General features: G+C 38.8%; 1 protein-coding gene across 1 annotated transcript; it reads left to right on the top strand.

Annotated features, from left to right (window-relative positions):
* The first annotated feature begins 111 nt into the window (after window positions 1-111).
* METAP2 (methionyl aminopeptidase 2) lies at window positions 112-17,619 on the top strand. Its single transcript, XM_056509997.1, has 11 exons — window positions 112-376; window positions 1,192-1,293; window positions 4,679-4,744; window positions 5,099-5,201; window positions 10,399-10,560; window positions 12,225-12,406; window positions 12,491-12,585; window positions 12,672-12,768; window positions 13,246-13,349; window positions 15,584-15,699; window positions 16,828-17,619. Exons 1-11 carry the CDS (start codon window positions 220-222, stop codon window positions 17,078-17,080), a joined length of 1,437 nt encoding a protein of 478 aa, XP_056365972.1. The 5' UTR covers window positions 112-219; the 3' UTR covers window positions 17,081-17,619.
* The last annotated feature ends 1,054 nt before the right edge of the window (window positions 17,620-18,673 follow it).

Genomic DNA, 18,673 nt, shown 5'->3' with positions numbered 1-18,673 from the left:
CTTCCTTCCATTTCTTATCGCGCTGCCCCGCCCCCGCTGCCCCCTCACGGGCCCTCGCGCGCACAGCGCGCGTGCGCGGCTGAGGGCCCGCCCCCTCCGCCCTCCCGCCGGAGTCCTCCGCCGTCCCGGCGTGCCCCGCGCGCACCACAGAGCGTGGCGCCGGCCCTGCCGCTCTGCTGGGCTCGCTCCGTGCGCGCGAGGCGGCGCGGCCGCGGCGACATGGCGGGCGTGGGGCGGGCGGAGGAGCGGGAGCAGCACCTGAACGGCGAGCTGCCCCCCGAGCCCGAGGACAGGGACGGCGCGGCCGGGCTGGGCGCCGAGGATGGCGCCAAGAAGAAGCGCAAGAAGAAGAAGAAGGGCAAAGCGGGTCCCGGGGGTAGGGGCCGGGCCGCGCCGCGACCCTGCGCTGATGGGCTGGGCGGCGTGAGGGGCGGCGGGCCGGCACACCGGGGAGCGGGCGCGGCGGTGGGCGCGGGGTGGCTCCAGGGTCCCGGCGTGCGGTGCGGGGCGCCGCCGAGGCCGCTGTCCCGGCCCGTGGCAGCGGTGCGGGCTGAGAGGGATATCCGCGACTCGGAGGGGGCTCGCGGTGCCCAGAGGATGCTGCTCCTCGGTTGGGCCTGGGGATGATGTCCTCCCTGCTGCGATGTGCGCAAGAGAAGCCACCGCTTCCCTCACCCTCTCCTATGCCCCGAGGGGAGAAAGGTGTAAGACTGCTCTGTAAAAGTCATGCCGCCTGATGGAGGCTCTGCACCCCTCCCAAGTTCTCGGAGAGAGCTGGAGCAAGTCTGGGCAAATAGCGTAAAGGCGCGATGGTTTGGGTTTGTTTTAGCAGGCCATCATCAGCGATGATCGTCCTGTGCGTTTATAATTATCTACTTTACGCCCATATTATCTCACAAGAGCAGGCTGCAGCTATGGGAAGAAAAATTAGTTACCCTGGCAGAAATAAGTAATCAGAAGTGTCAGGGTGATCTGCCTTTATATGTGGGTTTCATTAACAGCACCTGTCACTGTACTGTCCTACAGCCTTACACTTTGGGGCTGCTTTAAGACCGAAGAAGGCTTTAGGTGGTCAGGTGTTTGTAGGATGAGTACAACATAATGTTTTTATGAAGTTTTGGGGGGTATTGTTTACTAACGTGAAGCAAATGTTTTACTGTAAGTCCTATCCTACTTTAACTTTACAAACAGGACAAGAAACTGATAAAGAAATGGAAGGTGCTCTTGATGATATAGCAAAGCAATTGGACAAGCAAGCACTGGAGGAGAAAGAAAAAGACGATGATGATGATGGCAAGTATAACTTTTATTTTCTCTTAACATTTCCAGTTTCAGCTTCTTCTGAGACTCCCTTTTAACAGATAGGTGTCTTACTTGATTTGATTTTGGTAGGGTTTCTTTTTGGAGAGATGAGATGCAACTATCTCTACTTTCTACTGTTTGTTAATGATTTTACTGTTGCATAGGCATACATATAAAAAAATAACAGGAACACAAGCTTTATTAAAGGTTTGTATTTTCAGGGATCTACCTACTGAAGGGAAATGTTTAGTTTGAGATAAGGTGAGCTATAAATCATTTTCACTTGCATTACCATGATCAATAGACATTTGTGTTCCTAATTTTGTCTCTTATTCTTGGCTTGAAACAAAACATACAGAAAAATTCTAAGAAAACATTTTAATTAATAGGTTTTAGAGTCTTTGCCAGTGATTTGAAACCTCATCTGTAATTGCAATTTTTCATTAAAATTAAATTGAGGGGAGATTATTACATAGGCATGATGCATGCTTTGTGTGTTGCTTGTCCTATGTAGCTGATTTTCTAAGCAAGAACTTTGAAAGTGTCTGTATTGAAATCCAGACTGGGCCCATCTTTTCTATAGGAATATTGGCTAAAGGTGCTGTATTTCCTTTGGTTTGATGGATGGTTCTCAACAGAAGTGGATGTTTAAGAAAAGACATTTCTTAAATTAGTAATTTAGTATAATTTTTCTGAGTTAGCATGTAAAGTTGGCTCAGCAGTTTGAAATCTTCTTAGTTCACTTGCTAGCATTTGTCATTCCAGAATTTCATTTTAATGAATTGGGTATGGAAGTTTTAAAAAATTGAATCAGAGTACTGAGACATATTAAGTAACAAATTTGTATTTGACCATTACCAATCTGCAGCATCAAGTTTAATGCATGTACTTTGCATAGAAATGTGTTCTTATGATTTGTTTCATGGTATCTTTCAGGTTATGTAGTTGAAATAAATGCAATATGTGCTTTGCCATCATTGCAACTTGAGGAAGATGTATTGCAGAGGGTAGTGGAAACTGTATACAATGAAAAGAAATATTTGAAATCATTAGAATGGTTGGAGTTTTATCTCAGAAGTAACAATGATAGTTGCAGATCAAATGCTATGCTCTCTCATACTTTTCACAGTATTAACAATTGTATTACAGTATTAGAAAGCATAAAAAAGAAGCGATGCTATGACTGAATTAACAATCTTCCCTGTTTTTCACAGACGAGACTTAGATGGGTTTTTAGTAAAACTGATACTTTTGCAGAAAAATTAGAGCTAATTAATGTTTTTTGCAGAAAGCTGTGTTCTTGCCTGTGCTAGCTCTTGCTATTTGCCATCTTAATTGCACAGTTTCAGAATTCTTTCTTTAAGACATGCTGCATTAGATTAAAATCAATAATATACATACTCCCTTTTTCCTTTTCTTTTTCCTCTTGATAAGCCTGTAACTGAGTGGCCTCAAAAAGGAGACTCTATAACTTTTGAACTCTAGGAGAGATTAGGAAGTGCAAGGGATTCCCTTGCCATGTTAAAATATGCTGATACATAACATTTTTGCATGATACTGTGCTAGCTTATTAAATGGCTATACCAAAATGATATAAGGTTGGACTTCTGTTTTGCAAAGATTGGAAATTGCTCTACTGGTGACCGTTTCTTTTTTGTAGCAGCTGAATAACCTGAAGACAAACAGAGTATTGGTCAGATGCAGTAGTTATGTTCCTGGCAGCACCGTTAGTCTGCAGCAGTCTTCAAGGACATGAAAGCATAGACAGGGTTAGTTTGGCTCACAGTTGGCAGTTTCACGTGCAGTGATGTATGAAAAAGCTACAATATGCAGATAGCAGCAGCAGCTATTTAAGAAATGCTGGGGTTTTTTTCCCTTCAGTTTAGGCCTAGCCTTAGAAAAAAACATGAATCCAAAAATCAGTTGCTGAATGAACTCTGGAGTCTGTCTGATTTCTTTATGAATGATTTGGGCACTGCTCAAGGTCAAGACAAATGTGACAAAGTTACCACATTTTAAGAAATTTATATGTGCTGGTAAGGATTTTTGGTTGCCTATGAAATGCAGATTGATGAAGGTTGGGACTGTGTTATAGATACAAAGTATTTATATTTGCAATTTTTTTTTACAGAAACTTAAGATACTTAGTGCCAAAGTGAGGTGGGGAGGGGCAGGGGTGACATTACTGAAATTTGCCCCAACTGCAGAATTACAGCACTTATGCCATAAAATTGCCGATGATATTGACCATCATGAGAAGCTTGAAATCTAGTGATTGGAGCAGCTGGTCAATGCTTGGGTTGATTTTATTTTTAAGTACAAGCTTCTTTATAAATACACTCAAAATGGAATGCTTTGACTTGATTCTAGAAGTTCTTTTCAGCTACAGCGAGGAGTAAAATTAAAATGTTCTGCATGTAGATGACTAGTACTTGTCTACTTTGAAAAGAAATGTGTTTAAGACTAGAAGGTATAGGTGGCTGATGGCACCTGAGATATTGAGTATGAAGTAAGTAGGCATTAGATGTCAAATGTAAAGTGTGCAGGGTTGTTGTTACCTCCCAAGTGTGGCTGTAAATGATGTGGCTGGTGCTTACCTGCTGTGCTCCCTGCAAACCTCCCTGGTATAAATTCGTAGAATGTTTTGGGTTGGAAGGGACCTTTAAAGTTCATCTGGTCCAAGCATCTGCAGTGAGCTGGGTCATCTTCAGCTAGATCATGCTTCTCAAAGCCCAATTCAGCCTGATCCTGACTGTTTCCAGGGATGGGGCATCTTCCACCTTTCTGGGAAACCTGTTCCAGTGTTTGGCCTCCCTCGTATCTCCCACGTTCAGTGGTTTTGCTGAGTGTTGTTTGTAACCTTCCCTGTTATCTCATGATTAAACTTATCCTGGCCTAGAGCGCTGTCATCTTTAGTTTGGGGTCTTTATCTTTCAAGATCCAGTAAGTTATTTTAGCTGAAGCATCAGAAGATGGGGTGGAAGCAGTAGTGTCTAGCTTTTTGTTAGCTGTTGTGTCTAATACAGTTCCCTCTTGTGTCCTTCAACAATTCCAGGCATCTAATTGCCTGAATTAAGAACAGAAGAATATGAGGTAGGACTTTCTGAAAATGCTTTTCCTGGGCTCTCTTTTGCTCCCCTGTTTGGTGATATGTTTGTTGTCAACTCTCAAAACTATTTTCTTAAGTCTGTATTTGGTGTAGGGACTGAAAATGCTGATTGCTTGGAGGCAGCTTCTGGATGTTGTCTTTTAATCCATTAAATTCTGCTGTGAGAGAAGTGTTTCCAGATAGTCCAGATGTTTTTAGGTTTTATACAAACTTCTTTGATTCTTTTAAGATTATTTGATGTTCAGCTGAGCGCTTTCTTTCCTATAGATGGAGAGGGTGAAGGAGATGGAGCAACTGGGAAAAAGAAGAAGAAGAAGAAAAAGAAGAAAGGACGTAGGTATCAAGAACAAAAATACAGACTATGTGAATATTTGGTATTAAGTGTGCAAGTGCTGTTCTTGCAGCTGAAATTAATTTAGGGGTGCAGTTCGTGTTTGTAGGCTAAGTCTGCCTGAGTTATCTTCTTTCTGGTATCCCTGCATGCCATTGAAGGCATTCATAGGCCTTGAGCATTGGCTAAATAAAGTCTTACGAGGGCATTGTGATACAATGTTGTTTTGGTAAAAGCCCAGATTCTAGTTAAGGGGATCTTAAATAATTTTTGCTGTTTAACTTTTATGGTTGAAGTCAGTTGGTTAGTATTTCCAGAGTCCCATGTGTAACATTGTCTTGAATTATACTTGACAGCTAAGGTCCAGACAGATCCACCTTCTATTCCAATATGTGATCTATTTCCCAGCAATGTATTCCCAAAGGGGGAAGAATGTGAATATCCACCAACACAAGATGGGTGAGTGTTTTAAGCTTGAGAAATAAATGCTTTCATTTTGATGTGCTGAAAAAAATATTAACATACAACTAAATGGACAAAATGAGTAATATGCTTTGGGTTTTGTCCTTTTTTTTCTTTAACTGGATTATCTAGGAACTCAGTGAATACAGGTCTTCAGGCCAGAATTGTTTCTATTTTAATTAAAGTGTAGCCAGTATGAGCAGAGTTGCCATGAGGGAGGGGGCCCTTGAGACCCAGGGTGCCAACAGACTTTCAGTAGGAAGCTTGTAAGAAAAACATTGTCTGAATTAGAAGTGAGTGAAGGTTTAAAATTCAGGGAGATGAGACACTATTATGTAGCAGTTTTGTGACCATTGAGTTGCTAACTTTTTCTTACTTGTTTTTTGGTAGAAACGTGTCAGTGTCTCCATTTAATTTAAAAGCCTACATGGTATACTCTGTACTTTGCTTCTCTCTCTTGGAATGAATATATAGTTACTTTAACCTCACCTGTTTTTGTAACTCATAGTGATGTGGGAATAATGTTTAATTGCACTAACAAGCAACAGCTTGCAGTGGTTCCAGAGGTCTGCACCCTTACGTTTTTACACGACACTACTGTTTCTTTATGCATTGTTAGAAACTAGAGCATACCAACTTGAATGAGTTTTCCTGATTTTTTATTTTCCTGTATGAAGTGTTGTGGAAGGTCATATTTTACCTGGGAGTGACGCAGGATGCATGGTATATAGTTAGCTTGAATTGCATGCAAACTTGAATGAAAAGACCAAGTATTACTGAAAACTGTGAAACTTCCCAGGAAATATTGAATTAAAGCTCTGAAAAAATAGTTTAAACCAAAAGGAGAGAATGGGTAAATACTGGTATGTCTGAAAGCATTGTCTAGTTTTCAAAGACTTTTTTTTCTGAATGAGATTACTTTGAAATGCTTTTATATTAGTTATTTCAAGTCAACGCCTGTTTCTCGTAGCATGTAAGTAAAACGAATAAGGGTCTGGTACCTCCTATAAATTGTGTTCAGATAATATGATTTCATTTGTATGAAATGAAAATTTGTTTTTAAGGAAGCCTTTTCTTCTTTTTCAATTTTTCAATTTGAACACAAGGTGTACTCCTATTTATTTATAAATGACTGCCTTGTTTTCATGCTCAAGATCAGCATGCTAGTGAAGAGCTTGCACAGGATAGTTCTGACAGGCTGATCCAAGAGTGATTTTTTTAATGTTTAAGAGCTAAGCATTTAACATGTGCCATGTTCATAAGAATATGATTTGAGTAAACCAGGAAATTTGATAATAAACAGCTTAAGCATGTACATAGTTTATTAACAAATAACACACTCTTTTTACACCTCTCATACATACTGAGCTCTTGAAGATTAAAATATTTGCTCTGGTTTAACTACTGTTTATTGAAAATAAAAAGGACAAAAGCCATGAAAATAAACTTCCTTTCTTAAAAGGATTTAAGTGGGACATCTTTTCTGTACTGTGATGTTCTGCTATGGAGGAAAAGTACACACTTCTGAGGAACTTGAAATAGTTTCCTCATGTAATGTGCTTGAGCAAATATGTGCTTACAGTTCTTCCTAATTTAAATATTTAAATCTTAATATGCTACTTAAATATTTCCTATAAGCAACTACTTAAATTAGTAGCTAATGTTAATGCCAGGATGTTTCATCTTCCGAGTAATAGCTTCAATTTATATATTGGTGGAGCATTTTTGTTCTGTGTCTTGTTCATGCTGAGGTCAGTAGGGTTTTATCTTTGATTTTTTTTAAGAGTTGCACTTCTATTCTTAACTGTTGCTGTTATGTGCTATCTGAAGTTACCTCTCATCAACCTACAATTGTGTATTTTGTGTGAGAAGTTCAACTAGAGGTGGGTGTCATTCAAATTTCAGCAAAAAAAATTAAAAAAGCAGGTAATCAACACTTCCATAGACAACAGACTAACAGGTTTAACATTTTTATATCTCCAGGGTTTTTTGGGGTTTTTTTGTTTTCTTTTAAGCTTGTGCTTTTTCTTGAAGATGTGGGAATTTGAAATGATACAACTGGGAAGGCAGAAAATAAATAAGCAATATTTCATGATACACCAATTTTGTTAAAGTAGAATTAAGGATTCTTGACCTTGCCTACTTGTTTCTGCCTCTGTGCTGTTATAGAGTCACAGACTGCTTTGCTTTGGAGGGTACCTTGAAGATCAGCTAGTTCCAACCCCCTGCCATGGGCAGGAGCACCTTCCACAACTTTTCTGGGCAACCTGTTCCAGTGCCGCAACACCCTCACAATAAAAGATTTCTCCCTAGCTTCTAATCTAAACTGACCTTTCAGTTTATAGCCGTTACCCCTTGCCTTGTCACTACATGACCTTGGAAAAAAAGCTTTCCCTTTTAGGTTGGGGAAGGTGTATAAGGTCTCCTCAGGCTGAATGGCCCCCTACTCTTCTCAGTCTTCATAGGAGTATTACAGCCATCATCATCTTTATGGCCCTCCTCTGCACTCACTGAAACAGCTTCACATCTTTCTTATGTTGAGGGTCCCAGAGCTGAATGGAATACTCCAGGTGTGATCTCACAAGAATGGAGTAGAGGGGCAGAATCACCATCCTTGACCTGCTGGTCACGCTGCTTTTGATGCAGCCCAGTGTATGATTTGGCTTTCTGGGCTGTGAGTGCATATTGCTGGGTCATGTGGAGCTTCTTTCCACCAACACCCCCAAACCCTTCTCCTCAAAGCTGCTCTCAATCCATCCTTCACCCAGCCTATATTTGTGATGAGATTGTCCTGACCCAGGGTGCAGAACCTTGTTCTTGGCCTTGTTGAACTTCATGAGGTTCACACAGGCCCACCTCTCAAGCTTGTGCTGGTCCCTCTGGATGGCATCCCTTCCCTCCAGCATGCCTGGATTATCTGGGTGAAGATAATTTGGGGAAATTATTTTCTGGAATTCTTTGATCATTAGAATCTAGTTTACAGTGTGATCCTGTAATGATTTGTACTAGTGAAAACTGCAGGCTGTGAACTGGAGTGAAAAGCTGGACCAAATGGCTTGGAGCAAGAGTTGAATTTCTTCAGCTGACATGTAGCAGGCAGCACATTAGGAAACTGCCAAAAGCTTGTTAGTTTATGATGTTTGGTGTGAGGCCTTCATCTGACCAGCTGATTTTTCACATGTCCTGAAGTGCATAGGCTCTAGCAGAAATCTTGTTACCTCCCTTGCTGAGCTCCCAGGTGGTGGTAGTGCAGCTTTGTCAGCAAAATGCTTTGGGTCTGACAGAGTGTTTTTACATGTAGAGGCTGTTCTGTCCCCCAGTTGACTTGTGTGAGGTGACTATATGCTGAAATACAGTAAGACAGAGTGAGGATGGCTTGCTGCCAGTTTGCTGGAGTTTGCACTCAGGTCTGTGACAGATGGCAGAGCAGCTGCCCAGACTCTGTCAGCAGTTCTTGCTACCAAGGGGTGTTCGCTGCTGGAATCAGAACAGTCTGAAAGGATCCTTGAGTCTCTGTTCCCAGTGTTTTTCTGCAGTGCACCTTTTCCATCTTCAATAACTACTGTGCTGGCAGAAGTCCAGTTTCTTAGTGGCCTTGTGGGGGCCCAGGTGTTGCAGCCCATTGCTTTCTTTTTTCGGTAGAATTTGCCAGATTGAGGCAAATTATAAGAGTAGTATGTGTGATGCTTGTTATTAGAGCAATAAAACCATTCAGAAAGGTAAATGTGGGATTTCTCCTTTGCACTTTCATCTGAAAAGGAGCAGAAAGTTCAAGGGAAACAAGAAATAGGGTCTCAAAATATTTTGCATCCTCTGATCATCCCAAGAAAAATTTATGGAATAGCCTGTTATCCCCCTTTATCTTTGCAACTCTTAAAATACTCAATATAAATATATATACTTATAAATTTGCATATATTTATATGTTCTTAGTTCAAAATGCAGCAAAACTGCAGGGCATAGTCTCTAGGCTCACTTGTACCTGTTTTTTGGCTGTAAAGAAAATGCTCAAAGTGCAGCAAAGTTACATGTCTGTGAAACAGGCAAAAAGCTACACTTTTGGATTTCAAAGACTAATCCTTTACACTCTCTGTACTCGACTGTTTGCTTAGAATAAACTCTCTTGCATTAATTTCTGAATTTGAAAACTGATATCTTTCAGTGTCTTTGGTCCCTCTGTCTGCCACGCATTTTCTTTTAAGACCCATCTGCCAGCATGTGTAGCTGTGTATTGTTCTTAGTAGTTTTTGTTTTGTATAGCATATACAGAGTTCTTTGAGTCATCACTAGGGTTTTTTGCACTATTATGTGACTGCAGCTTCACCATTGGAAGGGTTGTCTCTACTTTGTAGTCATAGTAGTCTTCTAGCTAAGTTCTGATGGTTGTTCGTGTACTTAAATTACATTTTTGTTTGCTTTTATGAAACCTTAGTTGCATTGGATTTTTTCACAATGCAAAATATATTCAAAGCTAATCTTATACTTAGTCCTGTATTAAAAAATATTTGTGTATTTGTTCTATGAACCTACCAAAGAGCCACAATGAGTAATACTCTCCCCTAACAAATGTTAATTCACCATCCAACCCATTTAGAAAGTAACATTCTGGCATGTGTCATAGTTACCATACACTGTGTTAGGTGTTATTACCTAAATATTCTGAGCATTAATGAAAATAATACTGGACATGCAAGCTCTTAAATTTTAAAGATGCTTATTTGTCTGTGTCAGCAACAGTTTCTGGGCCAAGCAGACACGCTACAGTGCTGAGGTTCATCTCTATAAGGGAACAGTGCTGTCTGAAGTAATAAGATTGTGAAAAAATAAACTTTTTGCATTAGTAAAGCCTGTTGCAGTTTTTTGCCCTTCTAAACTTAAAGTGGATTTGGAGGCATTAATATGAGTTTTATATGCCTGTTCTGTCTCTTTGAAAACATGGGCATCCATCAAACACCCTGCTTGTCTGGGTTTTTTATAGGATGTTACTGCCTTTCACAGCTGCTAGTCTGTGGTACTGATAGATTTATTTTTTTTTAAATAGGCTTCCTTTATTCAGAAAATTGTATGGATCAGGATCTTTTCTGTTAGAGTTGACTGGTTAATAAACACTTTGCAGGCTTTAGAAGTTGTAATGATTATAGTAACTTGTGTGTGATTATAGTAACTTGTGTGAAACATTTCCTTTACTTTTAAGGCGAACTGCTGCTTGGAGAACGACTAGTGAAGAAAAGAAAGCACTAGACCAAGCTAGTGAGGAAATCTGGAATGATTTTCGGGAGGCTGCAGAGGCACACAGACAAGTGAGGAAATACGTTATGAGCTGGATAAAACCTGGAATGACAATGATAGAAATCTGGTGAGAACATACATCTTCTAGAAAACCTCTGTTGTATATTTTTCTTCATTTTCCAGAGGGCTAGAGATTTAGTCTGTTTTGTGTGCTTAATTCACTGTGTAATGAGTGTTTGTTAGTTTTGTGTTTGAAGTACACAAGCAGTGTTGCCAATTACTTCCTTTAAGTTTCCTCTTGTATTTTTAGCTTAGGCAGCATTACAGAGCCTGGAATTATACTGAATTTTTAACTAAGCTTTCCAAGATGTTCACTTACTTTGATTATATGCTCCATTTAGATTTCAGTGCCTTTGCTACTCTGCAGCAGTGCTGGGAGAAGCAGCAAGAGCAGTCGCACTGCTGCTGCTTGCCAGAATTGTCATGAAATGCCATGTGGACAGTTCAGGTGCAGTCTGTGCCTGGGACTGGGCAAAGAGGCATAAAACCAGCATGGCTGTGTGTTCAGTCCAGGGCAGGAAGGTTTGGACTGTGTTTAGTCTTCTTTGACTGACTGATGTTTCTGGTGGAAACACAGTGGGGTTTTCTATTATTCTCAGTTAGTAAGAAATAACTGAGCAAATGGATTCAGATGAACATGAATTTGATTAAGGTTAAAGAAATAATTAGCCTGGACTGATTTTTGTGACTCTTCCAACTATTACTTTTTCTGTCCTTCAGTTTATCTAGATTGAATGTCTACTGTCCAAGTACTGCACTGATCCAGAACAGTTTAGCTTCCAAAATCAGGTGCTTTCAGCCTGGTGTGACTGAGGACTGTGCTGACAAGAGTAGGATAGTAAGAAAGCTAATGAGAGCTGATCCCCAAGGTAACTGTGCAAGGATAACAGAAAGACGTAATATACCATGAGGGAAAGTAGAAGAAAGACAACTCACTAGTCTGGGTGAAACAAATCTGTCATAGTGAATTATACAGTTTGACTGTTTAAAGCAGTCATTTTCTCAAAACATGACTGTTCTTCCTAAAGTAGCTCAGGCTATGGGGCTTTTCTGATTAAAATATGCTCTCTTTTTTCATATTTCTCTGGCTTTCTTAAAATCAGTTTGGTGCACTGCAGTGAACTGCCGTTTACCTCATTCACTGACATTGAAGGAGAATGCACCGGTGGACGTGTATTTGTGGATTTGCAATAGCTAGCATCTTGAGATTAGACAAAAACAAAAAACAAATGGTAGTCTCACAAGGTTTTATTTTGTCATTGTTAGCACGCAATATTTTTTAAAAAGGTCCTTTTATAATCAAAGTTTTTTAATAAATAAGAGGCTTTACCTGCTTTTCCCACCTCCTTTTAAATCACAGTAATTGTAAAGAATGTATTTAATTTGCCTAAACTTTGGTCATCTGACTTCTGCTTCTCAGGAAGAATGGATTAAATGTAGCTTGTAAGGATAATTATTTTAAACTTAGATTAAAAACAATAGAGAGGGACTCATTTTTGCCCAAGAAGGGGGAGAAGAAACAACACAAAGAACTGAGGATTGTTGTGTTGTGTCTAGGGTTTTCTGTCTACTTAGCATACAGTAGTTTGGTTTGACATAAAAACATTTGCTTTAATATTTTTCTGAGGTTTTGTTCTTGTATTGATTTATTTGAAGTCATCATAAAAAATACTAACGACAACTGTTCTTTTTTTTTTTTTTTCTTTTATCCCTTCTCTCTCTGCTTTTTAGTGAAAAACTAGAAGACTGCTCTCGTAAGCTGATAAAGGAAAATGGTTTAAATGCAGGTCTTGCATTTCCTACGGGGTGTTCTCTGAATAATTGTGCTGCCCACTACACTCCCAATGCTGGAGATCCAACAGTCCTGCAATACAATGATATTTGCAAAATAGATTTTGGAACACATATTAGTGGTTAGTTTTCATTTATTAAATGAAACTTTGAGAATGTTCTTCAATGCAAATACTGTAAAGCTAACTAACTTCTGCTGATTTCAGGTCGTATTATTGACTGTGCTTTTACAGTCACATTCAATCCAAAATATGACAGATTATTAGAAGCTGTAAAGGATGCCACAAATACTGGAATAAAGGTATGATAATTATGTAAATAATTTGCAAAGTCCTTTTCAGTAAATGTTGTGATTATTTTCCATTTATATTTGCACTTTATTTTCAGTGTGCTGGAATAGATGTACGTCTCTGTGATGTGGGAGAGGCCATACAAGAAGTTATGGAGTCTTATGAAGTTGAAATTGATGGCAAAACATACCAAGGCAAGTTCTTTATATAGGGATAGTTGTTTTAGAAATGTGTATCTGTATGTATATTTGTACAAATATTAATCTTGATGCAGGATATTGAAAATACTTTCCTGCTAGAAGTATGGTATGAGTCTTGCATAAATACATGTTTATGGCTGACTTGCCTTTCCTTTGGAGAAATGTTCTTGGCTTATCCTTCCAAGTATTGTATCTTTAACAGACAAGATGGATGCTGAACAACAGTTTTGAACTGTAGTGGTAATTTGATACTTGCTGTTTGACTCATTAATAAGGTTTTATTACTATTGGAGTTGCTTCTCCTTAATAATGAAGCCTTTCTAAAGCATACAAAACTAGCTTGTTTCTTGGCTGGTGTTAGTACTAGATGTGTGGATGGTTCTGACAACTCACTATTGGGGTAACAAATTGCCTTAAAGGGTTTACCATTTGTTAGGAAATTGCCTGTAATATTAATGTTTTCTTCCAAAGTGAAGCCAATTCGCAATTTGAATGGACACTCCATTGGGCCGTATAGGATACATGCAGGAAAAACAGTACCCATTGTGAAAGGAGGGGAAGCCACAAGAATGGAGGTAAGTTGAGGTCTTTATTCTTTCTGTTCAATTTCCCCAGTATCATTGCAACAATAGCATTTCCTGTGCACTTTCAGTTTGTCATTTTTGTGATCACAATGAATAATTGCAGTGGAATAACTGCTGTACTGTGTAATGCTCCTGTACAGGAGTAGTTTTGTCTCAGTGGCTTCTTCATTTTAGTCCTGGAATGTTCAGGTATCTAACACTATCTGAAATTAAAGCATTGGAACCCTGCTATTTAAAAAACAAACCACCAAAAAAAAAACCCAAAAGAAACCCACTACTGTTGAAATCTGAATGCCATAGTAATACTTATTAAAACTTCTGCATATTTGTGTCTCAGTGTGTATACGTTATTAAATGGAGTGTTGGAATATTGCATTCAGGAGCATGGAAAAGGACAAAAATTCATATTTAGGGATGAACTGGAATTCAGGAAATCAAACTTTTCCTGAATGACTTGCAGGTTATTCATACTCCTTGCTTATTTCTTCAGTAATGAAATCTTCTCTCACTCAGGTAGTTCTTGATAAATACATCCATAGTGTAGTTTTGGAAACCTTTTTTTTTGAGTACTGTTAGATAGAGTTGTTTTGGGATTTTTAAGCTTCCAGTGCGGTTTTTCTCTGCAGATACGAAATAATTGAATTTGTAGCTAATGTGAGAGGCTAGTTGAAAGATGTTGTTTGAATAGTGTTCTGTAGCAGGGGAAGGGCAATGGCTGTACATGATGTGACAGAGTAGCAGTTGAGAAGGCAGTATTCAAACATGTAACCTGAGATTTAGCCATAATTTTCACTGAAGCTCTTGTTCTAATGAGAAGATTTAAAAGCTGGGTGATGAGACAGGAAACTTTTAATTTCATTCTAAGCCTCATCATTAATGATCACCAAAGTCTATCAGGATGGATAAGACTTGTAAGAGCTGAATAGGCACAGGTGTGGTCTGGACGGGGTTGTTTTTTGAGGTAGCCTCCCTCTCATCACCCAAAACTTGTATCATAGTTGTTGACCTATGATGTGCACAAAAGAGTTTTAACTATCATCTTATCTATGACTGTGCAAAGGGACTAAGAGTATTGGAAAAGGAAGATAGAAAAATGTGTGTGTTCTTCTTAGTTTGACTTAGTTAATGGTTTGGTTTTGGGGAGAAGACATTTTTTAATTTCTTCAGCTCCTGTAGGTTACTTAGGACACAATCCTATATCATTAAACACAGTGAGCTTGGCAATGAAGAATGTGGAGCATAGCCAAGGTCTTACTGTACTGTGCTAATTATAGTATCAAACTACAATCCAGTGAGATTTTTGTGACTAACAGAGCTTCTGATGATCCTTATTCAGAAGAAGTGGGTGTTAAGTGAATCTTGTGGCAGCATTGTGTGTGGGTTTTTGAGGATTTGTGTGTTTTTTAATGAGTCAGTTGAATATTTTGGGACATCTTCAAGACTATCTTGAATTTGAAGCCTGTGTTACTGCTTTTCATATGGCTTCTTATTTTGGCCTTGTGATTTTAAAAGTAGCTTAATAAAATAAACAGTGCAACTCAGTGTCCCTCAGTGTTTGATACTCCAGCTTGTTAAGTCCCTGTCAGAGTCCTGCTGTTAAGGATATTTGAATGCATTTGCCAGAAATGAGTTTGTAAATGGCATTTCAGTATGTTCTTGGCTAGAATTTTGATAATGCCCTTGCAGATATATATCACCTTCATTTCTTGAAGAAATACATCTTGTGGAATGGAAATGAGCAGGTTAAGGGTATATACTAGCACCTGTTACCAGAAAATTCTTGCAGAAATTGGGCAGAAAAGTTCATCAGTGCAGTAAGTGTCTGTAATCAACATCTATTTGCTATGTCTGAACTATACATTTCCTAGGACTTATATCTGAATAGCACAGGAGAAGTACTTCCAATTAGCAAATGTAGTTTCTTAGCTATGTTAGATCTATGTCTTGGTAATGTTTTAACTGCAAGGACTTTGAGAAATTGTGAGTAGAAATATACTGATGCTTCTGGCTTGAAATAAAATGGTACTAATGTAAATAACTGGTGATTTGGAGATACCTGTAACTCTAATGTGTGAAACCTCCATGCTGAGTTTTTTCTACGTTGATTTGGCAGTTGAATCTAGTCATATTTAATGACTTGTATTCAGAAGTTGTAATGAGATTGTGACATTCTGATACAATGTGACATCTTCATATTTCAGCATGTTGCTTTTTTCTCTCCTTAGGAAGGTGAAGTGTATGCTATAGAAACCTTCGGTAGCACAGGAAAAGGCGTTGTTCATGACGATATGGAGTGTTCTCATTATATGAAGAACTTTGATGTCGGCCATGTGCCAATAAGGTTGGATTTTGCTGGTGTATTTTGATAGAGCTACCACCCCCTTGGGATTCAAATTTGATACAATGCATGTTCTTCACTTGTTAATAAGGCTGTCAGAGGACTCAAAGGGCAGTACTAGCAATATTGTTATAAAATACAGTTCAATTGTTAATGTGGAACAATACGAAATTATTTCCAAGAAACTGAAAATGGAGAAAATATCTTTTCAGAATTCCATATTGGTTTTTTTTGAAATTTTACTACTGTTTTTTCATTATTAGTAATATATATATTCTATTATTGTATTCACCTGTGTATTAAATGTATAGTGGGTTTTTTTTTTAGTCATTATCTGTACTGTGGTTGTGTGCCACAGTCTGTCTTTCTGCTGTTCCCAGAATCTGTTAAGCTATTCACACCGTCTGTTTATTTTGTGGATATTTTGAGTTTTGAGTCCTTGTTTTAGTGCATTGCTATAAAATGAAGAAATTACTCATTTTTAGTTTCACTGGGTTTTCATTTTGGCATTTCTAGGAGTGCTGCATATTATCTGAAGTCAAGACTAGTTGGAAACATGGCAGGCAGATGTGCTTTTCCATAGCACATACTAGGAATGTGAGAGGGGATGGGAAGAATTAGACTAGAGATGGCAAAGGAACTGCTTGACTGCAAATAAGCTTAGTTCTTAGTAGATTTTTTTATGCCTGTATATTGTAAGAAGAATGAATAAAAAGCTTACTGAGTATTTGACTTCAGAAGTGAAAACTCAGCATTTTAAACCACCAAGCTTCTGCCAAAATTAGTTCAGATTACTGACCGTTCTGGATCAGGAATAATTCTGCTTTTCTTTATAAAATGAAATTATTTTTTAAGAATAAGATTCCTAACCCTATGTTTAGTTTAGCTTGCAGAAAGGTTCACAGTCTGTTTTGAAGGGTATCTATTTGCAGGAGGAGAATGCACACTATTTTCTAAAGAGAACATGTGATTGATGTAGAAAGACATCCCAAGTCTAGGCAGTCTGAAAAGACCTTGTAGTCTAACCTTATTCTTAATTGGTGTGTTCTATTTCTGTAGTGAATGCATGCTGGCTATACCTCTTTAGTCTCCAACATATTCTTGTTTGTTTTTTTTTTTTTTTCCTTCAAGGCTTCCAAGAGCAAAACACTTGCTAAATGTTATCAATGAAAACTTTGGTACTCTTGCCTTCTGCCGCCGGTGGCTGGATCGCCTGGGGGAGAGCAAATACCTGATGGCGCTGAAGAACCTGTGCGACCTGGGCATCGTGGATCCGTACCCGCCGCTGTGCGACATCAAGGGCTCCTACACGGCGCAGTTCGAGCACACCATCCTGCTGCGCCCCACCTGCAAGGAGGTTGTCAGCAGGGGGGACGACTACTAACTCAGAGCCACCTCAGCACCTTTATACTCTAGGCTTTCTTGGAACATACTATACCAGAATTAATTTGCAACACATTGTCTGTTTTAACAGTGGACTGATGTTAATACTTTCCGTATTTGGAAAGGAAGGAATTTAATCTAAGGCAAGTCTTCTAATTGTAACTAACCATGGAAAAAGCTTTCAGGCCTTTAGAAATATTTCAAAAGTTACTTATTTTTTCTGTTCAGGGAAATATGTGCTATAAAGCTCAATTTTTAGTTTGGAATGAGTTATACATTTTGTTCTGAACATTTATGATAAAAGATGCTTTTCAAATATTTATATGACCATATTCCTATTTGAATGCTTTGAATGACTACACCTGATTTCTGCGCCCCAGTCCTCTATGATATTGCCTTTTAAACTTCCTGAAATCCATTTTGTAAAAAATAAAGATAAATTTTCAAATCTGAAAATATATATACTTTTTAGAAGTCTGGTTATGATTCTGGTCAGGAGTCCACTGGGAAACTGCTCTATTAAATATTTTACAAACTTCATTTGCCATTTCTTGTCTTGAAACTGGACCTTGTCTTGCACTTCATATGAAATTTGGCCCTTCATGCTTGTTTAAATAGTCTTGTCAGTGGTGGGATGCAGGGCAAGAAGTCATCAACATTTTACAGGACAAAATGTGACAATTACAGTAAAGGTGTAAAGCTTTTGAGTGTGCCAGTCTTTTAGGTGTATGAGAACATGTCAAGTGCAGCAGGTGGTCTCTGCTGCTGGTGGCATCAGCATGCAGCTCTGGGCTGAAGTAAACTCAAATTTAGTGTATGTGCCTACATAATCTTTGCCATTGCAAGATTGCACAGAGTAAAATTTCATGTGATTTCCTGTACAAGTTCACATTTGATTGCACAAGTGGCGGGGACAAGAAATAATCTGGAGTATTTGTTTTCTTGACATAAAGTCATTATCTGACTTCCTGCTGCTGCAGTGAATTCTGACTGTTGATTCTCATTTGTAAAGGTAAACTAAATCCCATGGGTCTGCAGGCCTATATGCAATGTCTTCCAATGCTGTATCTTTACCTCATTACTTGCATATTAAAATTTTCAATAGTTACTGGTGATAAAAATGACAGCTCTGTTTATAGGTCAGTAACAGTGCCTTAAACATAAATGCTTAGGAAACAGACACTTGACCTGCTCCTTTATAGTCAGAGCCTGTCTATAGAAGAGTGCACATTAACTTAGAAATATCAGTTTTCTTCTCTGTGTTTGCATAAAATTTGATTTTTGTCCTTTCAATCATGATTATGTGAGCTGCAGTTTACAGGGGAGTAGTGTCATGTACTGCCTACACTTTAAAAGTAATTGACTGGTGGGAGTTTTTCCCCAATTACAAGTATTTTTTAAACTCAGTTCTGTTTAAACTTGCAGAAATGGATGGAATGGGATACTGAAATATGTATTTCTGCTGTTGCTGTCTGGAAATCTTGGCATCCCAGCAATGAATTTTAATTTATGCAGCTGTGTGGTTCTGTGTGTCTCAGCTTCCCAAGTAACAGTAGCTAGTGTAGGTGCTTGTGCATTGCAAAGTGAAAGCTGG

This window comes from Oenanthe melanoleuca, chromosome 1A (assembly GCF_029582105.1).
Source record: "Oenanthe melanoleuca isolate GR-GAL-2019-014 chromosome 1A, OMel1.0, whole genome shotgun sequence".
In the NCBI taxonomy this organism is placed as follows: Eukaryota; Metazoa; Chordata; class Aves; order Passeriformes; family Muscicapidae; genus Oenanthe; species Oenanthe melanoleuca.
Note: the sequence above shows the minus strand (reverse complement) of the source record. Positions and strands in the feature narration are given on the sequence as shown.

Excerpts from the sequence above, each read along its gene's own strand:
- METAP2 (XM_056509997.1), top strand. The coding sequence starts at position 220 with ATGGCGGGCGTGGGGCGGGCGGAGGAGCGGGAGCAGCACCTGAACGGC. Across the intron at positions 5,202-10,398 it reads TATCCACCAACACAAGATGG|GCGAACTGCTGCTTGGAGAA; the intron begins GTGAGTGTTTTA and ends TTTACTTTTAAG. Across the intron at positions 10,561-12,224 it reads ATGACAATGATAGAAATCTG|TGAAAAACTAGAAGACTGCT; the intron begins GTGAGAACATAC and ends TCTGCTTTTTAG.